The sequence below is a fragment of the Pholcus phalangioides genome, unplaced genomic scaffold (assembly GCF_987345545.1).
Source record: "Pholcus phalangioides strain wild (caught in Gottingen) unplaced genomic scaffold, Ppha-v1.0 ptg000015l_1, whole genome shotgun sequence".
Lineage (NCBI taxonomy): Eukaryota > Metazoa > Arthropoda > Arachnida > Araneae > Pholcidae > Pholcus > Pholcus phalangioides.
Genome location: NW_028301608.1, coordinates 67,279,225 through 67,304,576, shown reverse-complemented (window position 1 = coordinate 67,304,576; position 25,352 = coordinate 67,279,225). Strand labels below are relative to the sequence as shown.

General features: G+C 34.1%; 1 protein-coding gene across 3 annotated transcripts in view; it reads left to right on the top strand.

Annotated features, from left to right (window-relative positions):
* The window catches only part of LOC149076569 (uncharacterized), a 26,703-nt gene extending 1,351 nt beyond the window's left edge, over nucleotides 1–25,352 (top strand). For 2 of the 3 annotated variants that reach the window (XM_089244152.1, XM_089244153.1), the window contains exons 2-17: nucleotides 4,839–4,974; nucleotides 6,062–6,115; nucleotides 6,387–6,458; nucleotides 7,079–7,253; nucleotides 8,216–8,340; nucleotides 8,672–8,760; nucleotides 9,656–9,901; nucleotides 9,997–10,406; nucleotides 11,295–11,471; nucleotides 13,831–13,880; nucleotides 14,488–14,730; nucleotides 15,629–15,878; nucleotides 18,720–18,958; nucleotides 19,650–19,752; nucleotides 19,847–20,407; nucleotides 25,018–25,352. In XM_089244152.1, coding sequence (XP_089100278.1) covers nucleotides 4,951–4,974; nucleotides 6,062–6,115; nucleotides 6,387–6,458; nucleotides 7,079–7,253; nucleotides 8,216–8,340; nucleotides 8,672–8,760; nucleotides 9,656–9,901; nucleotides 9,997–10,406; nucleotides 11,295–11,471; nucleotides 13,831–13,880; nucleotides 14,488–14,730; nucleotides 15,629–15,878; nucleotides 18,720–18,958; nucleotides 19,650–19,752; nucleotides 19,847–20,407; nucleotides 25,018–25,022 — 2,823 coding nt within the window. In that variant the 5' untranslated portion in view covers nucleotides 4,839–4,950 and the 3' untranslated portion in view covers nucleotides 25,023–25,352. The remainder of the gene's footprint in view (nucleotides 1–4,838; nucleotides 4,975–6,061; nucleotides 6,116–6,386; nucleotides 6,459–7,078; nucleotides 7,254–8,215; nucleotides 8,341–8,671; nucleotides 8,761–9,655; nucleotides 9,902–9,996; nucleotides 10,407–11,294; nucleotides 11,472–13,830; nucleotides 13,881–14,487; nucleotides 14,731–15,628; nucleotides 15,879–18,719; nucleotides 18,959–19,649; nucleotides 19,753–19,846; nucleotides 20,408–25,017) is intronic. The other variant, XM_089244154.1, reaches the window with a different exon arrangement.

The window sequence follows — 25,352 nt, the reverse complement described above, 5'->3', positions numbered from 1 at the left end:
ATAGTCGTGGTCGGCTGAAGATAGTTTTCTGTGTTTCCCAACTTCAAGACACGAATGCTAGCTAATCTCCCCGTTAAAAGGTCTCACCACAGAGAGCACTGGGCCTTCAATGATACAGTTATTCAATCATTACACTTCACTCATAGTTAGAAAAATTGATGGCAGATGAGAAAGCACTACATGGTTAACTAGTGTTACACAGGAACAAACTTCATGTTAGGTTCGTTACACATACACGCATTCCAACATGTACCAATTCATTTGGAGCAATATGGACGAGGTACATGTGTGGTTCAGTAGTAGTCCAGGTCGATAAGATACTTGCCTAAAGTACCAAAGGATGTTTAGGGGGAGTGTCGTGAGTTCGATGCCAAATTCGTCCTTGTCAGAAACTTTCTGATGCAGGGACAGTGTTATGACCACAAAGAGAAAAACCATTGTTACCACACGGATTCCCACACAGAGGGGTTGTTGCACCAATCTCTTGTTGAGTACAAAAATGGCAACTCAAACACTGCCATTTGGAATTGGCAATGTAAGTCCAGGTCCGATTTTCCCTCGCTTGCAAAAAATTGTGGTGCGTTAAAAATGATCAAACTTATAATTCCCTTTCCATGTTAGCAGATAGGCTGACATAATTTCTGATAATTTTGTGCTGTCCTCAGGCTCCAATTCAGTTATTGCAGATCTACATGAAAAAAATTGTTTGCCTATATCAATTTTCCAATTGCCATGGCAACCTGATGCCTGAGATTTGTCAACCCCTGTTAATCACTGAACGCATAAAGTACCAATACTCAAGTGCAGATTTAGTTATTTTATTTATGTGAAGACACTTACTGTTAACTTGAATAAAATTAATTTTTCAAGCAATAATAAAAGTCAAAAATAAGAAAAAAATAATCAATACAAATCAGGGTTGGCAAGGTCTTGGGCATTATAGTAAAAACCAGAGTATTTTTACCATGTTGTTCAAAATCTCTGCCGCGTAATCATACATGAAAATATGCCATGGAGTTAAAATATCCATAAGCTGATTTTGAAAAACAAGTGGGAAAATTGTTGTTTGTTTTGACCATTTGAAGACTCATTTGGTGAAGGGTAAACTGCTCAAAATGGTCAAACTGATATTAACCAGTATATAGTTGAAACAGGTTTTATGCATGGCCAAAATAGATTTAACCCTGTTTTCTAACAAAAATATTCTGATACTTATTAAAAGTAAAACTTATTTTTATTTAAAATTTAATATGAAAGAAACAGTTAAAAACTATTATTACATCAGTTTCAATACCATTTTAACGTATTTCAATAGTTATGTCCACTTTTAACCAATGTATGATTTTACTGCAATTTGATAATCATGGACATATTATGTTTTTTTATGTTTGACCAGTTAAAACCATTTTCAAATCGTACTGTTCACAGGTTCTTCTCAGTATAGTGGATTTTTTGTGTGGAAAAAAAATGTAAAAATCATCCCAGACCACCGAGCTGGGACCATGCAAATGAGAAAACTTGTATGAAATTCTGTATTATTGAGAAGAAAAGATCATTAAATTATCACCTGGAATTCTAAAATTGCTTTATTGTTTCAAAAGTGTCAACTATTGTTTCTTAAATTTTAATCTATTTCAATAGATAATCTCGCTCGATTTGAATGATAGTGTCCCAGTGAAGTACAGTAGAACCTCGATAACTTGCCACCCCAAGGGGATCAAAAAACATGTTAAATTAGCGAGATTTTATTTTACTTTTGACAGTTTTTGAAAATTGTTTATGTATGCAATGCAATGTGCCTGTTTATATATTGTTGTGAAAAATTCTTTTTTCCATCATCTACAAATTGATAAAAAAATGTTTTGTTCTTCGATTTTCAATGAAAAGTTTTTTGTATTGAGAATAATCTTGAATTAGGTGGGAAAAGCATATTTCGATTTGCTGCTGGAAGACCTGTTTTTTCTGAATGAGTAGTGCAATTGCCCAAAACAACTTTCCTCTTTTCAATCTTGCTTTCTCAATCATCTCTCGCTCAAAAATTTCATCATTTACATCTATCCAGGGTTGTTTGGTTTAAACCTTGGTTTTAACAACCAAGGTTTAAACCAAAAACCATTTCGGTTTTTTTTCAAAAAGTCAAATAAAAGTGGCTTAAATATCATTTTTTTCTTTAAAAAATATCATATTGGTTCATTCTTAGCCAAAATTTTTCATTTTTATCACATTTTACATTCTTGGGGTATATTTTGATGGTATATTTTTAAATGGCATAAGATGGTGTAAGTGGTTTTTTTTTTCAAAAGTCTCATAAATATATATGGCCCGATATATATATATTGTTTTTTCATATGAAGTATCTTAGTTATTTAAAATTATATACGGAAGCCAAAATGTCTCATTCTTACCACATTTTCTCACCTTTGGCTACATTCTGATGCTCTATCTTTAGCAAATTCATGAATAAGGATTGCATCACACATCTAAATGTAGTGGTGTATTACCTCATAAGGTTTCTTTTTCCCTTCACAAAGCAGCAGCACCAGTAGTGATACCATCATGCTAGGGGCAGGTGGTCCTATAATCCAATAAAGACACCAGCTGTGCCTAAAAGACAAAGACTAGTATACCAGTAGTTACATTACCTCAGACATATTTATTTTCTTTCCCATAAGAAGTAGCACATCTCCTACTGTATATTTCACAGTTTTAATCTTCAATAGTTGTTTTTTTTATACTTTCACTGTTAGGCCCAGTTAATCAGGGTTCTACTGTATAGTAGTAGTAACAGATTTATGAAAAATAATCAGCTATATACAGGGTGATTATAATTAAAGTTTTGATTCAAAAACTATACAATAAGTACTGGTCAGAATGACTTGGAAATTTGCATGGGTACTCCTGAAGCAATGGAATTTTCTTTGGCGAGAAGAAAAATTTTTTAAATTAAAATTAAAAAAAAAAAAGTGCAAGTAGTGCAAAATGTGCAAGTAAATGATGCTGTACCTGGCCAGCAGTATAATCTATTGTGTACAGCCACATTATTTCGGCACTTCCACAGCATCAGTGTGTGGATAGAACAACTTCTATCAAGATGCACATTGCAATACCAGCAAAGCAGCTGCTGAAGACCCATTTTGACAGTAACAGGATTACACGACACCTGGCCGGCCATCAGTTCATTTGACCTTAACTCTCGCAACTTCTGGCTGTGGGGGGGGGGGGGGTACCTCAAAATGTTATGAACAGTGGTCGGATTGCAATCTTTGGTGAATTGCAAGCTTCAGCGCATCCCCTGTATTTTAGAAGTTCCTCAGGAATATTAACGTGAGGGCGCATTTGGTTTAATAAAGGTGAATTGCAAGTGCATCCACATCATGACCATGGCATACTCTGATCTGTTGTTAAACATGAATTTTTGTGTTTTCACCTCATAGCCAGAGCACAGTGGACAACATATTTAACATTTCTTGAGTAAGTTGTAGTTATTTATTCAATTCCTTCACTTTTTGTGATGTTTCCATGAATTATGAAATAGTGTAATGCTATAATTAAGTTATCATTTTGCCATGACTGGCTATTGTTTCCATTCTGCGAGCAAATTTCCCATGTGTTGGATGATGTCATTAATTTAGCATTTTTAAGTATTTTTTCCCTTTTACTTAATGAAATTCCATTTCTTCAGGAATATTCATGTCAATTTTCAAGTCATTCTGACAATCCTTTTTTTTACAGTGTTTTGAAATCAGAACCTTAGTTATAATCACCCTGTATATCGTAAATCATCGTTAATTAATCTGCATTATTTATGCTTCATTAAATACATTATATTCACCTAAATTTTATTACTTTTTGCAAAATAGCTTCCTAATTAAGCATACTGAAAGTAACTGGAGAAATCATCTTTATATTATATGATTAATAATAACAAAAGAATTTTCAAGCACGAAGTAATCCATCGAGTTAAGTAAAAAATAATCAAATTGCAAAAGTTGGTTTTTGTTAAAATATAAGAAATATTTATTGATTAATTAAATATGGGAATAGTGTTAATTATATTAATAAACATTTTATTTTCATTAATTAATATAAGTTTGAATGATTTTTCAGAAATTTTATTGTTTTTAATGTTAATACTATTTAAAACATAAAAACCCAGTTTTTTGGTTTTTTTCACCAACCCTGCATCTATCTGTCTTCCATAATCCAAAGGTTGAGGTTTCGTGTTCCAAATAGGAATAAAAGGGGTAACCCTACCCAAAGGTTTGGGGAAGAATATGTGACATGTTATGGGCATCTTTTTCTCAGCCATCTCATTGGGTATTTTGCCTGTTCTTGTATTTGTATTTTGATCAACAAACAAACGGCAGAAACTATGAAAGATAAAATTTTAAATCACCCAAGAGTAATTTCATGAAATTTTTTGAACTGATAAATGCGCAATTTCTGAAAATGAGTTTTAATAACTCTCAGTATAGTGATAGTACAGTATAGTTATAGTACTCAATAACATGATATAAATTGTAGTCCACTTAAGTGAGAAATGTTGCCATCAAGTGTCAAGTTAGATAGGTTTTTCCCCATTGTATTTAGCATCGTGGCAACGACATTTATCATTCCAACTATTGTGTCGAATGATAAATGTTGAGTTGCATGTATGTGTGTCAAGTTATCGAAGTTGCATTGTAATATTTCACTTTTTATCTATTGAAATAATAACTGATTTTTTCTTAAACATTACTTAGTTTCCGGATAAAGAAATGTATATATATATGTATATATATGCCTATAGTAGAGTTATATCGGAATTAATGCGTTTCTACTTCAAAAAATGTTTTCAGGTGCAATAATCTCATCAAAGCAATCCTCAAGCTAAAGCCTTAATCAAGTACAAGTTAATTTATACACGCGTATCAGTTGAATGTTGAAAGACAAACAGATAATAACAGAACAATGAAGGGACCTTCTGGGAAATTGGTGAGCGATTCTTGGTTTTCTTTTTTTTTTATCATTTGTGAAATTTGTTCCTTTTCAAAACTTATTATCATTATATCATTATAATTTGATTTACTGTGTTTCACTTTTGATTGTACTTATGATACTGAACATTGGTTATCAAAATTATGGTGCCTCTTGGCAGCGAGTGTTTGGCAAAAACACATCTGGTTTGATGAGTCTACTTTAAAATTCTAGGTGTGCCATAGAAAAAATATTACTTCAATTTTTAGTTTCTGACCTGATTCGCTCTCATGTGCAAATCAGTACTGATACAGTCAAACCTCGTTAAGACGAACTCTTGCAATACAAATTTTCACTTGATACAATACAAAATAAACATTTTTCACATTGGGGGAATAATCAAATTGCTGTTTCGTCAGTTGATGCGAAACATTTTTTCAGTATTTCTTGGGCCCAGTATTTATTAACTAGTCCCTGGTTAAGAGAGGAAAGGGGTAGCACAAGAACAAAATACAGTCCATTGGCAAAAATATTTTTATAAGAAACATTAATCTAGATCAGTTAAACTCGATGCAGTTTTTAATACGAGGATCACTAGGATGTCTCAAACTATGTAAACCAACTTACAGCATGCAAGTCTGTGGTTTTCCAACTTCACGGCATGAACACGAGTCGGTTTCCCAATGTGAAAAGTACCTCTCTATGGAGCACTCAGGTCTTTAACCCTTTGAAGAGCAGACATTTTTCTGATACCCATAGAAAACAGGTGGGGACACTGTCAAAAAAGGTGAAACAATACTTATCTGTGTGAATATCACTAATATTAGTTACATGCAATTTTTAATAATTTTTATTCGATTAGAATAAAATTTTTAAGTGTGCCTGTGGATCACCAGTCTCATCTATGCAGACCATCTCTGTTTCTTAAACCATAAGCTGGAGAAACGCTGATCTAGATGGATTGCAAATCAATATAATTTAGCTTTATATGCATAACTATAGTTTGGTCTGTGTACATACAAGTTGTGCTTATATCTCATGAGAATATGGACATTTTGTGTGTGTGTATTTGCTTTTGTGAAATTTTAATTTTTCTTCATTTCAGTTTGAAGGGGCTTATTCAAATCCTAGGCTCACACACACTATAGCATCACTAGTGGTAAGATTTTTTGTTATAAATGTTTATGGTAGGTATGCAGTTGATGCTTGTTTTTATAAAATGGAAGAAACCAATTTGATCACTAAACTTGCAGCCTCAGAATAATTTAGCTTTAAATTAGACTCCAACCTTTATTTTTTTTACAATGTCTCTCTAAAAGATGCTTTTTGAAAGTTTTTCTGAATATTTTATTGTTGTAGAAATTGTAAATGAAATATTTTTATTCATATAAACATACATAAACACTCAAAACTTTTGTCTTTTGATTCAGGGTTGTATAGTACAGCTGCAAGTGAAAAATGGAGAGATGTTTGAAGGAATACTCAATACTTTTTCCCAAAAGGTATTTTTTATTCATTAATAAGCATATTTTTTTATTCATTAATAAGCATATTTTTTTATTCATTAATAAGCATATTTTTTTATTCATTAATAAGCATACAAATATTTTTTTTAAAACTCCCAGCTTTAAAATAGGAAAAAGCAATATGATGTCACTGGTTATTTGGTGCTGAATGATCAAGTAATACATAGTTGTGACCTGTTATTTGATCATTCAAGCGTAAAGAAATTTGAGTCTAGATTTCTCAACTAATGAGTTGAGGTGTCAGAAGACTTATTTTCCAAACATTTTATTCTCAACTGTTATGAACCTCTTTAGTGAAAGAGATGCAATCTTTCTGGTTGTTGGTTGGCAGTTGAGAAAACATTTTTCACTGCTTTCCTAGAAATATATTTCCTTAATTCTGCAATAGTTGCATGGTACAATGCTAGAATGAAAGCCATGCTGCATCCAGGAGTTGCTACATGCCTTATTTTAAAATTTTAGAGAATGCATGCCTCTTTGAATCATACACATTTGTCTCACTGTCTGAATTCCAGATGATGATTTTTAACATTTATTTGGAAGTGTTATATATATATATATATATACCCTAACTTGATTTTTTTTGTATTATGAAGGTTGATTTTGTTCTTGAAGTAGTTCATAAAATTGAATTCAAGAAGCCAGGAAGTCCTTCCAATATGCTCTCTTCAATGGTTAACCCTGACGAAGTTACAAACAAAATGGTCTTTAAAATTGAAGACATTGTAATGGTCAGTGCTGTAGATGTAGATCTGGATTATGTTACCCGTGGTAAGTGCTTAGAAATCAGGTGTTTAGCTCAAGCTCATGTTAAATTTCTTTAATACTTATATATTTATATGAGTATTGATAGTTTAGAAGCAATAGTCATTTTAGGGTGATTGATTCCAGATGTACTATATACCACTCTATATGACTGCTTTCTTAACCCCTCAAGCCTGGAGGAGATTAAAATTTGAATCGCCGGTTTTTGCAGTTGTTTAGTTAAAAAATTATTAAAAATTATAACTTTAAATTATTATTAAATTTTAATTTTTTATGTTTATAAATTATAATGTCTTGTTTATAAAATTATTTAGTATCACCTGTATTACCTAAATTTTTTTTACTTTTGGTAAAATTGGTTTTTTTTTTCTCTTCTAACACGGCCCAAAAATCTGATTTATAACTCAGCCTAGTTGAAGTAATAAAGAACTACTAAATGAATTATTTAGCTCAAAGGGACTTAAACTTTTTACAATTATACAGGATGTTTTAGCTCAACAGGCTAAAACATGCGCTTTACAATAATTTCACAAATCCCCATGTGTTAAGCAGCTAATGTTCATTACTCACAATAAAATGTGATAAATGAAAATAATATAATTATGATTGTATAAAGTCACATTATTCCTCTTTCAAATGATACCAAACATGCAGAGATCATGGAATAAATATAATGGATTAAAAAATTACAAGATGCTGTTGGCCGCCATGGCAATGTGACATCCAGAGTCCGGACCCAACGTACAGAGTACGTCGTTCGAAATTGAGGGGTTAATGTTGAAAGCTCTTCAGTGTAAAACACACTATAGAATTTATTTCAATATGTTATTTTGTGAGATTTTTTTTTACCATTAGTAAATTTGCTTAATGAATTTTGATCAGTAAAAATGGCATAATGTTATGAAAGAAAACTATAATAAACTATCTGATTTACTGTTTGTAATGCAAGAAAATATTTTACCCCCAAGATTCATTCACGGACACTGGAATCAGTAAATTCAATGGTCAAGTGACAGAGAGAGTATTGGAACCATGGGATGACGGAGTTTCAAACAACGAAAGCCTTTCAGAACTGGGGAACGATGAAGTATCTGTGAGTTTTGTTTTGCTGTAAAATATATAAAAAATTTTATAGTTAACAATTTCATCTGTTGAATCAAAGTTGTATTGATTGGTACTTGCAGGGGTTTCTATTGAACTGTAAAGCATAAAACAATGTTGTAGTTTTGGTGGTGTAGTCTTGCAAGCGATTTAATGCTCTAATGCAGAGAGAAAGGGGAAACAGTTAACTTAGTATTCCACTTTATTTAAGCAATTTATGAAGTTTTCAACACTAAATATGCATAATTTTAATAGAAAAATTTTTAGATTTTTGTGGAATGTATCGTCTTTTTATTAATATATGTATTTGTTATTATTTTCAGAATGGTTGGGATCCTAATGACATGTTTCATACAAATGAAGTTAAATATGGAGTGAAATCATCATTTGATAGCAACATGCAGGAATACACGTGAGTTCAGTTTTAAATGAGAATTTTATTTTTACTCCTTACTTCATATTCACAATTTTTTGAAAACACATTAACTTTCATTTAAATTTTAAAATTTTAGTTTTCTTTTAAATCTAAATTTTAAAAAAAATTATAGACCATTTGACAAACCTATTTGTAGTCTTGTAGAAAGCCCTCGCAGGATGACGAGGATGAAAGGAGTTTTTTGCATCACATTTCTATAAATAATAATTCAGTCACCCAAGAGGTGAAAAGGTTTAATTAGAGAGTTTTATAAAAATGCCAGATTGTATATTCTGCTTTGATACTCTCTGAAACTGTTTTTTTACATGCATGCCTTTCAACAGTTAATTTTTTCATCAAACAAATGAATGTTCAATAAGTCTCGATTTGAATCCCTGATTTGTCCTGGCTTCAATAGTTCTTTTTTCGTTTCCTTTGAGTGCAGTGCTTGAAACCATGGATGTGGTGAATTCAATTTTTTTCATATTTTTGTTCTCACTTATTCGACCTAACAAATTTTATGCTTGTACAGAGAAAGTTTTTTTTAACTTTTGAAGTTAAGCTAAGGTTTTTATTTAATTTTTTTGCATTGAATCAAATTTTGAGAAATTTGAAATCAAGAATTTAAACATTTTCATGCTTCATTTTTTTCATAAAAAAGAACTTTATCATTAAAAATTAAATGAAGACTTCTGATTTCAATTCTGGCCTATATTTTTCTACATGATTAATTCATTAAAATTAAAAATTTACCCTCAGTTTTCATGAAAATGGTTTACCCCAGAAATGGCTTTCGATTTCCTACAGCTTGTTTGCTTGAAGAAAAAGGTAAGACATTTCCAAAATCTGTATTTAAGGCATTTCAAATTTTGATATCTATCTTTATTTTCAGCATTCCCTTGAAAAAGCAAAACACTGAAGAATACAAGCTTCAAGAAGCCAAAGCATCTAAGATAGCACAAGAAATTGAAAGTGGCTTGCATTATAAAAATAGATTAGCACTAGAAAATGGTGATGAAGAAGATAGGTATAGTGCTGTAACAAGACCAGAAGCCAATGCAACGAATAACAACAATAGTAGCAGCAGCAGTAGTAGTAGTAGCAGCAGTAGTTGTAATAACAACAATACAAGCAATAGGTACTATTTTTTGTCATTCATATTTATTCATTATACATGATAATCAATATGAGCTACAATATTTTTGGATATATTTATTTAATTTTGTTACATAGGTATGTAACATATAGAGGTAGGAAGCAACAAGGAGTTATTAGACCAATAAGGAGTAGCCCATCTCCGAATGCTCATATGAGCAATAGAATAGTAAATTCTCATCCTCCCCAGCATCCCCCACCACAGCATTATCAGAAAGCAGTGTCGAACACAAGCCCTCAAGCCATATCTTCTCAGGGAAAAATTGTCAATGTGAAGTGTGCGCCACTCAGTATTTCTTCTCCGGCACAAAGACCACTGCCACAACGACAGATATTTATGTCTACCAGTCAAGTGAGTTCCTCTCAGCAGCATACAAGTGGTCAGCTACCCCCAATGGCCTGTAGGACTTTCAATCAGAGTAATAACAGTGCAGCAAGGAATTCCCCTACAAGCAGTCAATCCATTGAAGATGTCAAAGTTAATGGAGGTGTGTTGATCTTTGATACCATATTCTTCTATTTGATTTTCAATGCAAACAGAATTGCATGAATTGGGTTGTAACTTGATTAAACCTAGAGTGTTTTTTAACTTTCCTAGTGATACAAGTTGATATGCAGTAAATTTTAAAATTATTGTATTGAAAGTATCTTTAAATATGTGGTTCTATCAGTATAAAATTAAAAAATAATTAAATGTGTATCCTTTATATAGCAGGTCATTCAAATGCTTTTTAATTTGTTATAGCTACTTATTTCTTAATTTGCACTTCTTATTTTGAATCAGAAATTTGCATCAAAACAGCATTGAATTCTTTCCTTTCTTTTTTATTTTCGAATGTTTGCAAACTTAGTCACAAAACATCTAAGGTATTCACACTTTATGAGATGAAAACCCTCGCAAGATGTTACATAAAGTTTGGTCAAGAACTAATAACTACCATTATGAACTTTTTCTTGTGAATCTGGACTGATGCCCTTCAAATTATTTAGTTTTATTCAAATTATCCATTAAAATTTGAACTTTTGCTTTAATGGAACCAAACACGTTTTGTGTAAAACTTTATTTCACTTTATGCAGTTTTGTTTAAACAAGGTTCAACTGTATTTGTAAATTTAAAAAAAAAGATAATTATATTTTAAAAATTTTATAACTAGTTTTTTTTTACTCTCTTGAAAATATATTATTTGCAACTCTTATAATACTATTTACGAGTTGTAATTTATGTATATAAATTGATTTTCACAGCCAGTTACTGAGCAAAAAACTGTTTGTTGACCATGTACCAACGTAATCTATGGTGACAGCCATTGTATAGTCTTCCTTAATTTTAGATTAGAATTTTTTTTTCGTTTTATCATTTCTTAATTTATTTCAGATACTTCTCCAACTACAACACCCGTGGTGTCTCAACCATCAGCTCCTGTTGTACCTGTAGGGCCACCACCAGGTACTCCTACACTCCCTGTGAAGGAACCATCACCTGAAACTCAAAGCAATAATGAACTGCCTCAGCATTCTAAAGAAGTGCCCGAAAGGAAAATTATAAAAAAATGTTAGTTTTTTTTGTGTGTGTAAATGTTCTTATATATATATGTGTGTGTGCATGCTCGCGCGTGTGCGTGATATCTTAACATGTGCAGTTTCATTTCCACACAGATTTGCAACATGATTTTTCAAAAAGTGTTTAATATATGTACTGTGTGTATATAAGTTATCTTTTGATTAATAGGCCTATATTATATGTTTATACAAGAATATACAGGGTGCATAGCTTCCAACACGCACTGCATTAATGTTGATCCTAGAGGCATACTTTCAATTAGAAAATATCAAAATATCCACATAACGTGTAAAACTCAGATGCATCATTCATGTTGCAAGGGATTGTATCATTATTAAAATATAAAAATTGACTTTTTGTATGAATACCCTGCCCTCAAAAACCAAAAAGTGTGTACCCACCTCAAAAGTGTTCCAGACTCTGCCATGAAGCTGGGCTGGAAGAGATCTCAGCAACGGGATAAGTCCAGTGGCAAAGTTCTGCCGTTCATTCATTCATTGCCCTCAAAAACCCAATTAGAAAGTTGTTGCCCTGTGTCTCCCGAGGTGAAAAAAAATCTGTTTCTAAGTGCAATATTTGCTGAAATATTTTAATTCAAAAAGTTGGAGAAAAGTTGGGAAACGTGGAATTTTTTTTGCATCAGGTAACTCCTACATAATATTTTCATACAAGTTTCCGTATAAAAAGTTGTTAAAGAACAGCAAAGGTACAGGATTCCTACTTTTTGGTAGAATTTCCTACTCTTGTCCTACTTTTTTACCAAATCCTGTCAAAATTTGTGTAATGGATTTCAATTGAGGAGGGAAGTATCAATATATTGCCGAGTAATATAAATGTAGTTCTGCCAAAGCAGAATTTTATATAATTTTTTAGGTTATTTGCAGATTGTATGTGAACTATTTGATTTATTAAGAGCTAAAAATAAAAGTGCTTCATTTGTCAAAAACATTTTTGCTTTCATTGAACAGTAAAATATAAATCCCTTTAAAAAAAATTGACAATGCAGTAAAACCATCCTTTTTACCTTGACTTTTTTTACGTTGGATCTTCTAATTTACACATTTTGCCCTGTATTTTTGAAAATCTGAAGCCTGCGGTAAATAGATACAAAATAAGGCAGTGGGAAACAGGCAACAAATCTTTCACAGATTTAATGAGTTTCGGTAAAAAAATGAGCAACTCAAAATTTTGATACGAAAAGTGAAGTTAAAAGCCCAATGATATGTAGGTTGGTACAACATCTACTATTATTTTGAATCAGCAATTGGGGCAAGGCTTTATACAAAAAATTAATTCTCTTTTTTTTTTTTAATCATGGGAACCCTAGTGTCACATTGCAATGCATTGAATATAGTGCAGTTTAGCTCCCTGTATTTTTCTTCAACATTTTCCATGCACAAAATCTAGAAATAGAGCAGCTTCCTTTCTGCACCATATCTAGGGATTAAGTTCAAGTCTGTATTTACTCCAAAGATCTTTTAATCACAAATTTTATATTGTGAGTAACATACAACCCATACCAGGTTACATTTATTTCAATATCATTGAATTTATGTTTTAAAAAAAATGAAATTTGATGTTTTAAAATCACTTTTTTTTTTTAATCAAGCTGATTTAAATTGCCGTACCCTGATATGTATAAAAACTCTTTTTTTCTACACAATTGTTCTGTTCATTTTGATATTTGTCTGATCATGCTGCCAACTTTTCTATTTTAGTTGGGAAAAAAAAAATTGTCTGTGGTATATATATTGCAATCATATTGTGGCACCTGTAGTCGCACATCATTGTCAGAGTAGAATCAGGTGGTGGATATGTGTGTTGAGAAGGAACAAGTAATAATACAGAGTTACCAAATCCAGAGTATGTGGCTGGATGATTCTGTGTATTTCCACCTAATATGTTGGACAAATTGCTACTTGGAAAAGTATAGTCCTAGACACATCCCCTCCTTTTGAAACATCTAGCCATTTCAATTTCATACCACCAGTTGGGAATAAACAATATATGTTAAAACGCTTTATAAATAGCTAGCATAATCTGCTTAACTTGTAAAAATGTAGGCACTTATTGGAACTTCTTTTTAATTGCTCCACATAATTGAAACAATTTTGATTCTCATAAGATTTGTTATTAATTTATCAAATGTTTTTAAAATTATTCTAGTAAGCAGGAAACTTTAAACATTGCCTCTGTGGGATAAATTTTAATTTGCGAAGGTTTTATTTTCTCCCATAAGCTATGTGATCCATTACCTGATCAAGTGGGACCAACTGTAAATGAATATTTAGATGAAGACTTGATAATTATTCAGTATTTTTACTTTAAAATTTTCTGCTTTTATTTTAAGCTCATGATGAAAAGACTGAAAATTTAAGGCGCTTTCATGAAAAGTTCAAAGTAAGTTTAAGAAACTTAACAATCAATAATGATTTGTATTATCCATCCCAAGATATGTTGACACTTGTTTCTATTCATTTTGTTACAATATCATCATACAGTCAAACCTTGTTAAGACAAACTTGATTAGTACAGTATAGCGTTTTTGCGCATACCAGTGGGATGGAAAAATTCACTGTAATAGAGGAGATGACTGTGAAAGGGGATTCTTATTGCAGAGTATGAAATAAAACACAATTATTATTTGGCCGTACAAGAAAGGTGACTGGTGAGATGGGTTTCACTGTACTAAGTTTGGTTTATTCAAAATATATTTTGTGTATCTTTGACTTTGTCTTAACGATGTTTGACTAATCTTGGAGATGTTAACTAATATAATTTTTGAATTATGTATGAATGGGGCTAGTTTTTGGTGTTTTTGTAAGTGAATGTATTGAAGCATCTTTTTAAAATGTCATGGAAGGTGACAAATCAATATTCAAAATACTTCATGTTCTAGCAGTATGAATTTTAATCTTGTAATAAAATTTTAGTTCTCTCTTTTATTAAGGTGTGATGAGAATAAAAATTACTGTGTTGATTGAGTGAATTTTTTAAATTTTATCAGCTGCCAGATGTGAAAGAAAGTAAGAAGGAGGCAACTGCCAGTGTTCCCTCAGTGCCAGAGGTCCCGGATTCTGCACTGAACCAGGACCCATCTTCAAAGACAGTCAATGAAGCTAAGTCTAAAGTTGAGAAAGCCGTCGAATCTATAGATGAGGGTGGCCTTTCGGAAGCGATGAAGAATTCAAACCTCAATCCTAATGCGAAAGAATTCAGTCTAAATCCAAATGCGAAGTCATTCACCCCTGTATGTACATATAGATAATTTTATAATGCTCTTGATCAGCTTGTATATAATATATATATAATTGTCAATGTGAGCAGCATGAATATATGAAAACTAAGTCTTAAAAATTGAGTTTAAAAAATCATTCAAACTGTCTTAGTTATGGGAGCAGAAATAGCAAACATTAGCCATTAATCATAAAATCGTTTGAGGAATAAAAAATGCATCAACAGTGATAGGTCCTCTAACAAATCCTCAAAGAACGGCAGTACTATGGGCTATCACTTTGTATTAATGTATTCAAAATGTTAATGTAAGTGATGTTTTCATTGCAAGTAGAAAACTTTATCTGAATTGAGAAGTTGAATTTTCTGGATGTTATGCCGAAACTGATATTTGGAAAGAAAAGTGATTTGTGTCCTCTGGGAATCTAACCCAGATCCCCCTTCCATACCAGGCAAGTGCGCTAACCAATACACCAGAGATGCACTTTTCAATTTCTTATAACACATATTAATAGCCTGAAGCACTGAGTGGAGTCATAGCAGTTTCCCTTAACTACAGCAATTTTTGCCACAGTTGGCGTTTCTGTATGAAGAGATGGTATTTTTTCGGCCCGAAATATACTGAGAAATTGAATTTTTTGGATGTTATGCCAAAACTAATATTTGGAAAGAAAAGTGATTTCTTTCCAAATATCCCCCATTGATGATACTGCAGTTACCAACAAAAAACCTCTGCTTATCATACCAATTACTTAATTGCAGAATAAAAAATTATGTATAGTCAGCAAAGCATGTTTGTGCAATTTAAAAAAATGTATGTCGTGTGAAATATTAACAAGTTAAAAAATTGTATTTCAATGACTATGAAATTTTTTTTTACATGAAAATTTTACTTTGAACTTATTTCATTGCAGAGGGGCCTTTCTATGCCAACGAATATGCTTCCGCCTCCACCACCTCCTCCTGCTGCTGTGCAACCACCTCCCAGGATGCATGCACAAAGTCCTGTCATTGCGGTACCACAACCTCATTTGGTGCCAAGTATACCACACCCAGTGTTCAATGTAACACCTCATTATGTTGTGCCTACCCCAGTGACATTGCCTGTTGCACCTCCTTATACACCTGCAAGCTCAGTGGCACAGGCTCCTAGATATCGTAAAGGTGGGTGAAATATATTCAGCCAACTTTAAATTTTTTTATCATTTTTAAAAAAATAATTGTATATTTTTCTTCAATGAAAATGTTTTAGTTTTGAAAATAATAATTTTTAATATAAATTTGATAAAAATTTTCTCTCTGTAGGCTAAGTTTCAATTGTATCTGGATATTTAACAAGAGTGAATATGACACTTTTTGATATATCGGGTAAATAAATGTTTAAAGAGAACATGATTATAACTTTGATTCAGCAAAAATTTGTGTTAATGGTGAAATGAAATAATCATAGTTTGTTCAATATTTAATGGATTGAACTTGAATGAAAGTCATTTATTTATCCAGATAAATCAAAATAATTATCATTGGTTCATTTAAAAAAAATCAGAAGTGTGAGTGTTTTGTATATTCACATGATGTCATTCAAGCTCATGTGCAAAATAGAATTTTAAAATTTCAGAAATAAAAGTAATTTGAGGCAATAATAACAGGCCACAAAATTAAAGAATCCTTCCCTTATAAAGAGAAACTCAAAAGTAATCAGTTTGGGCCATTTCCTTGAAAGGTTGTGCATTGTCTTTAGTCCATGTCAGCAGCTACTAGGGAATTAAAAGATCTTCCCAACTGATAGAACAGTTTGAATCTTTATACAGACTCATCAATCTTATGGACTCACATTGTGTAGATTGGGGAAAATTGTGCCATTGGCAAAATAAGCAGAGAATCACCATTATGTTCTGTTGCAATGATAAGCAAAAACAATGTGATTAAGGAAAGTAGAAATCCTCACTCCTTATGTTATGTTTTAAAAGTATTGTATCACTACCCATTGTCTACTATGGTAATGAAAGATGTATTAACTTATAATGAGTAAAATTTATAGAGATTTTACAATAAATATAAACAAAACAAAAATGTATGTTGACAACAATACTTTGTAAATGCTGACAACTTGACAACTTAAAATGAAAATCTTCAGCATTAACTTGAATAATATCTGTGAAATCCATTAAATTTTAAAAATGTATACTGTAATTTCCTACATTCAAATTCCTATATGCAAATTTCCATACTTTGAGAAAAAATTATCCTATAATTCACATTTTTGAATTTCTTTCACTACTCGTGGAATCTTAAGGAATGGATATTTGAATTCATGATATCAATTCCTCTGTTTAAATCGATATGTCATCTGTTATTTGAAAAAAAGTTATTTTTTTAAATTCATTTTTATTTCAAGTTCTCAGAAACCCCCCCCCCCCCCCAGATTATATAGCCTATATGAGAATTTTAATATGTAAGTTCTGTGTATTATTAATTCTGATAAATTTTCAGAATGCATTGAACAAAATTGATTTACATGCTATGCACTATAGTCCAGGGGGGGGGTTCTCAAAATTTTTCCACCCACGACGACCCTTTCCCTAATCAACGCTTATTTGCGGCTCCCCAGAGCAGTTTATAAAATAATTTCTTTGAAAAACCTTTGTCGGGCTGGTGCCCCTGACAAAGGTAGGTGCACGCAGTTTGAGAACCCCTGCACTAGTCCGTAACTACTTCATAAGTTTACTTTGTTCATGATAATATTCAATATTGCATTTTATGTATATTACATACAATTGCTATATAAGAAAATTTCAAGACTTTGCTTATAAATAACATGTACAGTGGAACCCTGATTTAACATCACCATTTATTTTGCAAAATTCTGGAGCTTCAATGAGTTTTGGCATTATACTATTACTATATATATATACTTGACTATTATACTACTTACGCATCTTGTACACATTCCTTTACGTAATTTCTAATGAATCGGTACATGTTGCAGTGCTTTGTAGTGACCCTAACGTATTTATACTGTCAGAGTTGTGCTTGTTTTGCATCCTTGTTGGTGCTGCCATCCCTCAAAGCAGAATGTTTTGAATTGTTCTGTAACGAGCCCTCAGCTGACTGGAAATATTCTGCAGTAAAAATTCTCTCATAATAGTGTTTTCAATACTTTTCTTGAAATTCTTCTAGATTGTTCTGCGATATACTTCGCAGATTTCAGCATATTCTGCTTTGGGGCTGCCATCTGTCTTCAATGTTTTGAAATTAAAATGGTTAATGCAGGAATTCTCATGTTATGCAAGAATCATATTGAAGGTTTGCCTGCTCTCTGTAAAGAGAGTTTGGCATTGCAGTAAAACCTCTCTTTAGCGGACACAATCAGTGGGACAAAAATATTTGTCTGTAAAAGAGGGGTGACTGTTAATCAGGGGTTTAAAAAAGCATAGTTTTATTATACGTGGGAAAATTATTTGGCCATAAAAGAGGGGAGACCACATCCTAGGGATGTCCATTAAGAAGGATTTTACTGTATATATCGAATCACCGTTGAACAATACTATGAAATTGCTATGAAAGATTTGTTCACTGAAATTTTCTTGCACTAAGCAGGGTTGGTGTGACATCAGGGGTGCTGTAACAGGGTTTTCAACTGTACTTGTGAAATCCCCAAGGGGATATGTATAATCAAATTAGGCTGAATTTCTCTGTTCGTGTGTCTAACAAGCTCAATATGTGAATGATAGACTGAAGTCTTTTTTTTTTTTATTGCAGCGTATATATCTTCATAGGTTTTAATAATTATTTTCAATTACCTATCTTTTTATTTCCCCCCCCCCTTTTTTTTAGAGCTGGCTTACCTTGGTTTGAATGTTGGATATCATTTTAATTTTGCATGAAGATTTGCTTGCAAATAATTGTTTCAATTTATTTGTTTCTCTCTTTCTTCCCTCTTTTTTTCATCCTTTTTTTATGTATATGTACCTGCTTTTGAATCCTTTGGTTTTAAAAAAAAAGATCAAGAGTATGGTTTAGCTATGGAAGTTAATGAGTGTGAAGACGTGATCTTTTCAGCTATGCCCATGACATTCCCTCGCACTGACTCCTCGCAGTCAATCCATGTACAAGCAGCTACAGGACAACCTATATTGGCTCCTCATGCTTTGTCAACTCCACAGTTCACTATTCAGTATGCATCGCCGGGGATTTTACATCCGCCTCCAGGACCACCTCAGCCCCAGCTTACTTACACACAGGTTGGTATCTATAACTATAAATAAAGAGTGATATAGATTTTTATATATTTTATAAATCACAGTTTGTCTGATTACGAGGTTCCCAGCAACCTGGAAAATTAGGGAAATGAAATTTTGGTCGGAGAAAATATAAAATATATGTATTTGACAAAAGTCTGAAAAACATTTGTCAAAGTAAAAACAAATTTGAAAAACAAAAGTTAAGATTTTGAATTATATTTCTTTCTTCTGGAGTTTTAATAAGAAAAAGGCAGGGATATTTTTGGATTTTGATCAGAGAAATTATCAAGCAGATTTTGCTGGGAACCTTACATTAGTGATTCTGATTCTTGTTGCTTTTGTGGTTTTTTTTTCCTGAACACTGTTTTCTTGAAAATTTCTTAATATCATGAAACTGTTCACAAAGTTTTTCTATTGTATGAGCAGCACCAGTTTTATGTTTTAGAATGTCAATCACCTTTTGTATAAATTGAAGATTTAACTATTTTTATCAGTGTGTGTGTCAATTATTAAAATGCGTAATTTTGTTATCCATTAGTAAATAATCAGAAGTTTGTGTGTTTGTACGTGCACGTGAGCATGTGTGAATAAAGTGTAAACTTAGAAGTTAATATTTTGTGTCTCAGTACTGTTTAATGTATTTTCTTGTGCTTATTCTGTCAGACTTAGCATATGATTTTTTGTTTTCTAGATGTACTCTATCGGACACAGGGTGATAGCCCCTCAAGCTCTTGGAATGGTATCTACAGCTGGGTCATATGGAGATAATCCTCATGTGCCAACACAGATTTACAGTAAGTTTTTCTTTTTATTTCATTTAAATTAGTGTAAACTTTGAAAATATAGATGTGAGAAGTTCTACTCTTTTTCTTTTCTTTTTTTTTCCAGTGAATCCACAAGCTGTAGCTGCTAATATTGCTCATCCAGGTCCTCCTGGTAGTTCAGGACAGCATTCAACGCCGTCGACACCACAGTCACAGACTCCAAGTTTGCACCCAGCTCCATCACCTGTGCACCAACCTCCACCTCCTTCTGGAGCTCCACATGGTCAGGCGCAGACTCCTACTGGTCACCCGAGCAATCCACCAACGCCGCATCTTGTCTATCATGGACAACTGACTGCTGCACAGCATCTTGGTGCAGCTGCTGGGAGCCATGGTCATCCTTATTCTGCCGCTGCAGCTGCTGCAGTATATGGTGCTGCACCCCAGCCCATAATGCTGTTGCCACAGCAGGCTGTGACGGGACACCACCCTCACCACCATCCAGCTCAGTTTTCAGCTGCTATGCAAAACCATTTCCATGCACAGGCCACTGGTGCTCATGGAGGGGGAGGTGCACCAACCCAAATCATTCCTCACCCTCCGGTGGCAATGATGCCTACTTCAACTGCCATGGCTCATGCACAAGTGAGCTTAACAAATAGCCATTATGCACCTCATTCACAAGGTAAGAACTTGAACTGAACTTATGAATCAAACTTAAATGTTTAATTAAATTAATTTTATTTTCAGCTGGTTATTTCTGTTGTTTTTTCTTTAAACTTTTTTTGGATTATTACCCAGTGGGAAAAACATTTTCATGCATTTAAACGCTCACGTTGAGCGATCTGTTACATCATTGACATACTTGAACCTCTTTAATGTGAAAGCTTGCTCAATGCAAACAGCTAAAAAATGAAATGTGGGGGGGGGGGATAAAAGAAAAGACTTCTGACTACCTTAGCAGTATCACTATCTTCTGAGGCAAAGCAGTGTATGAAGTCCCTGCAAGCTTGACACAATCGATGTTAAGGGCAATGAAAATTATGTACGACAGTAGATGTCACTTATTAGAATTACCAATAATGTTATCATTTGGGTATTGTTAGCACTTTTGCTAAAAACAACTGACCAATATCATAACTTAAAAAAAGTTTATATATTTATCAGGACTTTGGCTTACGTTGTAAATTTATTTTTGTATATTTTGAAGCTAAGGTTGAACCAGACTCATCCCCCCATAAGTTATCAATCTGCTAGACTGTAGGAGGTCAGAAGGCTCCCTTATTGACAGAACTTTCTGTACTCAGGTTCACAATGGGGCCAAAATAACTGCTGTGATCCGTTTACATGTCGTGAATCTTTTGAAATTTCTATAGAGAAAGCATGTGTAAGGTAAAAGGGTCATTTTTTCTGTTCATAGTCAATTTCTTTCAATTGACCACATTCACAGTTCCTTGACTGGAAGAGTTTCACAAACAAATTCTATGGAGCGTACCGTACATTATGAGATGTACCATAATTCACATTATGGCAAGGCTGATGGAGACAAGCCGCCATTGAAATTAGGATGGATGGAATGGTCAAATCTGTGAAAAAGGAACTCGCCCAGGAAATGGGCTTTGTCACACAAGTTGTCACGATCAACGAGAAGCTGTCGAAAAGAATACAAGAGCTCAACAAAAGAATACAATGTTTTCCATGATTGCTCACCAGGTCCTGCCAGCCATAGCTGACGTCAACCAGCTAAACATCAAGCCCTCGGCATATGACAAGAAGACATTGTGGTAGATCTTCAGAGCCCAGTTCGAAATGATTGCCTCTGCAAACGGATGGGACTGTATGCTCAAGGCCTTCTACCTAGCCTCCACACTCCAAGGTTAAGCTACCAAGGTTCTGCGGACGAACTCATTTGAGCTGCGATTTGGAGAGAACTACCTCAAGGACTTCCACCTACTTTCTTTCTTTCAAACCGAGCACAATTTATATCTATCACCATCTATGGTTGATTTACTATCTAGTGAGTTGTACTGGAAGTGTAACTGTGTGTGTACCTAACAGTCTGAGTGCATATGTAGTGTTGTTTGATTTTTCAGTGCTGCCATCTATATTTCAGAAGTGAAGTGAGTGATGTGTTATGATTGAATTACATTTGTACTGTTTGTTGGTCTGTTGTTCTGTGATAAGACTTTTTAAAGGGGAGATCGGCTTGCATTCGCATCTTGAAGTTGAGAACACAGAAAACCCAACTTCAGTCGACAAACCACTGTGGCGATGGTGGGGTTTGAACCCAGGACCTCGCAACGCTAGTCCGTCACTGACCACTCGACCACCACAGCGGTACTTCCACCTACTGTAACTGCTGACCAGGCAGCAGAAAGCTGGTGAGACATTGCAAGAGCTAGCCCTGGGCATAAAAAGGTTCTTGCAGTTGGCGTATCCCGATTGTCCACCTGACATCAGGGATGGGTTGACCCTACAATGCTTCGTCGATTCCATTAAGGATCCAGACATCCAGCAAGTGTTGCTTGTCTAAGAGAATACGAGGATGTCAAGAGTGCTCTCGTCTACGCCATGAAGTTTGAAGCAGCCATCAAGCTTTGAGACGAGAACGATGAGTGGTCCATGATGCTCTTGCAGAGGACACTAGTGTAGACATCATCAGAAAATTGAAAGAACTCCCAAAGAGTGCCAGAAGTGATCATGGGAACCGGAAAGACAAGTCACTGGTGTGGTGGAAAAGCCCTGAAAAAGGCCACCTGCAAAGCACATACTCAGTCGCGGCTGCTGATATGGGAGATACACCATGCCAAGTGTACCATGTTTCACTGCTGCATGGTGGAGACCACGGACACTACGTGAGAGGCGAAATTAACGACCTCCCATGTAGAATGGTAATTGAAACCGGAACCAATGTGAGCATCATCAGGACGGACCTGGCTCAAAAATTTGAGCAATGACTTCTCTACATACCTCCATCGTTGACGCTACAGACAATCACAACTGCAGAGTCACAGGAGAGAAAATGACTGCACAGAAAACTGGAAGTCTCTGTGAAGTTTGCAGTGGTCACCTACTAACACTGTCTTTGTGGCTGATATAAAGGACCAGTGTATCATCGGAATGGACTTCCTGAGGAAACATGGATTTCCCTTGGACCTGAGAAATGGCCAGCTGCACACGCTGAGGGAACACATTGCCCTACTTGGACGTGATTGTGACGAATTTCTTCCATGGAAAGTTATGTCCATTCCGGAAGCAGAGAAGTTCATACCCGATGGCATGAAGGAGATCCAGCCTCATAAAGAAAAAGTGCATAGAAATGCTGATGCCCTGACGAGAGGATCGGGTCCACAGATCCATTGTCGTTGCCTCAAGACAGAACAGAAGTACGGGCTGGTGAACCTTATAGCAAGACAAATAACATCCCAGGGCTCAAGTGACAAGTCTCTAGTAGAGAGACCCTAGGAGTGACAAGAACACCCGGAAGGCTAACTAGAAGATCCAGACAGATGATTAATAATGGACTTGAAGAAATCCACTGTGTGAGTAAACCAATGTGGCAAAGCATCGCTTCTTCCAGTCAGGAAACCAAAAGATATTGGGCGCTATGGGACTCCCTGGAGATGAGAGATGGTGTGCTGTACCACATATGGGAGTCAGAGGACGGTAAGACGTCCAGATAGCAACTCATCCTACCAAGAGGCCAAGTGAAGAAATTTTGAGAGAGAAATTTTGAAAACTCCAGACATCATGGAAAAGATCCTACAGAGTCGTGTAGAAACTGAAAGATGTAATTCGGATACAAAAAACTCCATTTTCAAAGTGCAAGATTGTCCACCTCAATAGACTGGCTCCTTACCACAGTGAGTGACAAAGTGTGACCCACCAATTTGAAGATTGAATTGTCAAGACGAACAAATTTAAAGGAGGGGGGCAGTGTTAATAAAAATTATGTAAACTGTGATTGTTTTATTATTTGTAATTTTTTCATCTGTAAATAATCGTGAACACATTTTTTTTTGTAAATCCCTCAAAATATCGCCAAGGTGGAATATTTGGTGACAGCTCCAATAAAGTGACCATGAAGATTGCAAGAACATGCCAGAAAATTCCAGAACCCTTTTCCTTATATAAAGTGATGCCACGATAAAAGATAGTCAGTTTGCTGGACTTCATTTTCAATGCAAGAAATCTTATTTGTAGGCCGCTCTCTGATCAGTGTATTTCGTGAAATCGCTGCCTGTAAATACACGTAAAATAGCTGCTCTATCAATAAATCTGTGACATCCTGCATTTTGTTTCATCCTCTGCTCACTTCAAGGACATTTGAAAGAAATTATTTATAGAGTTTTTCCTAATGAGCTTGAAGTAACCACCGATAGATGGCATCGTCATTTTCAGCCCAACTTGTTAATGGCAGATAAATTGCAGTATAGTGGTATGGCCGGTGTTAATGTGTGGTGAAGTAGTGTCCAAATGTCTTGTTTCTTAACCAATGCTAATCAATGAAAAATGAGTAATTACCAAGATATGTACAATTATAATTTTTGGTAGTTTTATTTTCTACTAAATGTTTTCCCTATTAATTTCAGTCAACAAATTTTTGTAAATGTGGCAATGTAAGAACAAGGTTTCAATGTCATATCTATAATAGTTTATATGATCCAGCATATTTGATGATTGAGAGGGGGAAAAAGTTTCAACATGCTATTCAAAAATGTGCATTTGAAATAAGAATAACATGCTGGCAAAGTTGCATTATCTCCTTAATGTCTGTCATTAAAGTCCATTGGCCTCAAGGGTATATGATAGGAAAAGAACATGCTCATTCATGTTAATACAGTAGACTATTGATGATACGACCGTGCGGTAGTCTGGCTCGTCCATTAATCCAGCATTTCTAGGTGGGTTTTCTTTATGTATAGAAAAGGAAAATGCCTGTGCACAGAAGTTTGTTATTTAAATAGGCTTTTAATTTCCAGTGATCCAGTCATGTTTCCCACAAGGGTGCTGCTGATAGGTCTCCAACCCTGAGGCAGTTTTTATCATTTTCTGTTTTTTCACCCTATAAATTCTTTATAAAGGCATCCGTGAAAGTCTGGTATGGGGGGAGGGACACAAAGGATTTCAGCCTGAGGGCCCTGCTCCAGGATGGGGGGGGGGGCATGAATCCAACACATCCTGGTCTGATATGTGCCAGATTAGCAAGAGAGTACTGTATGTGCAAAAACAAAATTACATGGAAAATACCTGTCAATCTGTTTTATCTTCATGATGGTGTCATTTCTTTTTCAGTGTGACGAAGTGCTGCTTAGGTAAACAGCTACGGGATTGTGCAACATGATGAATGCATTTCCAGTGAAACGATTGAGTCATCAGCGAAATATGAAATATGCAAGCAGCCATAGTATAGAACTGTAGCGAAAAGAATGAATCCAAAAAAAAAAATCTCTAGATAACTTACTGATGGCAATAGTTTTTTTTGAACCGCAAATGAAAAAAAAAGTATATTTGATGCTTATATGCTTGTAGTCAAAAATAATAACTACTCACCTACATATTTACTCTTTTTTCCCCAAAAGTCAAAAGTTGCAAAATAGCTACAAAATTAAAATGAAAAACTTATCACA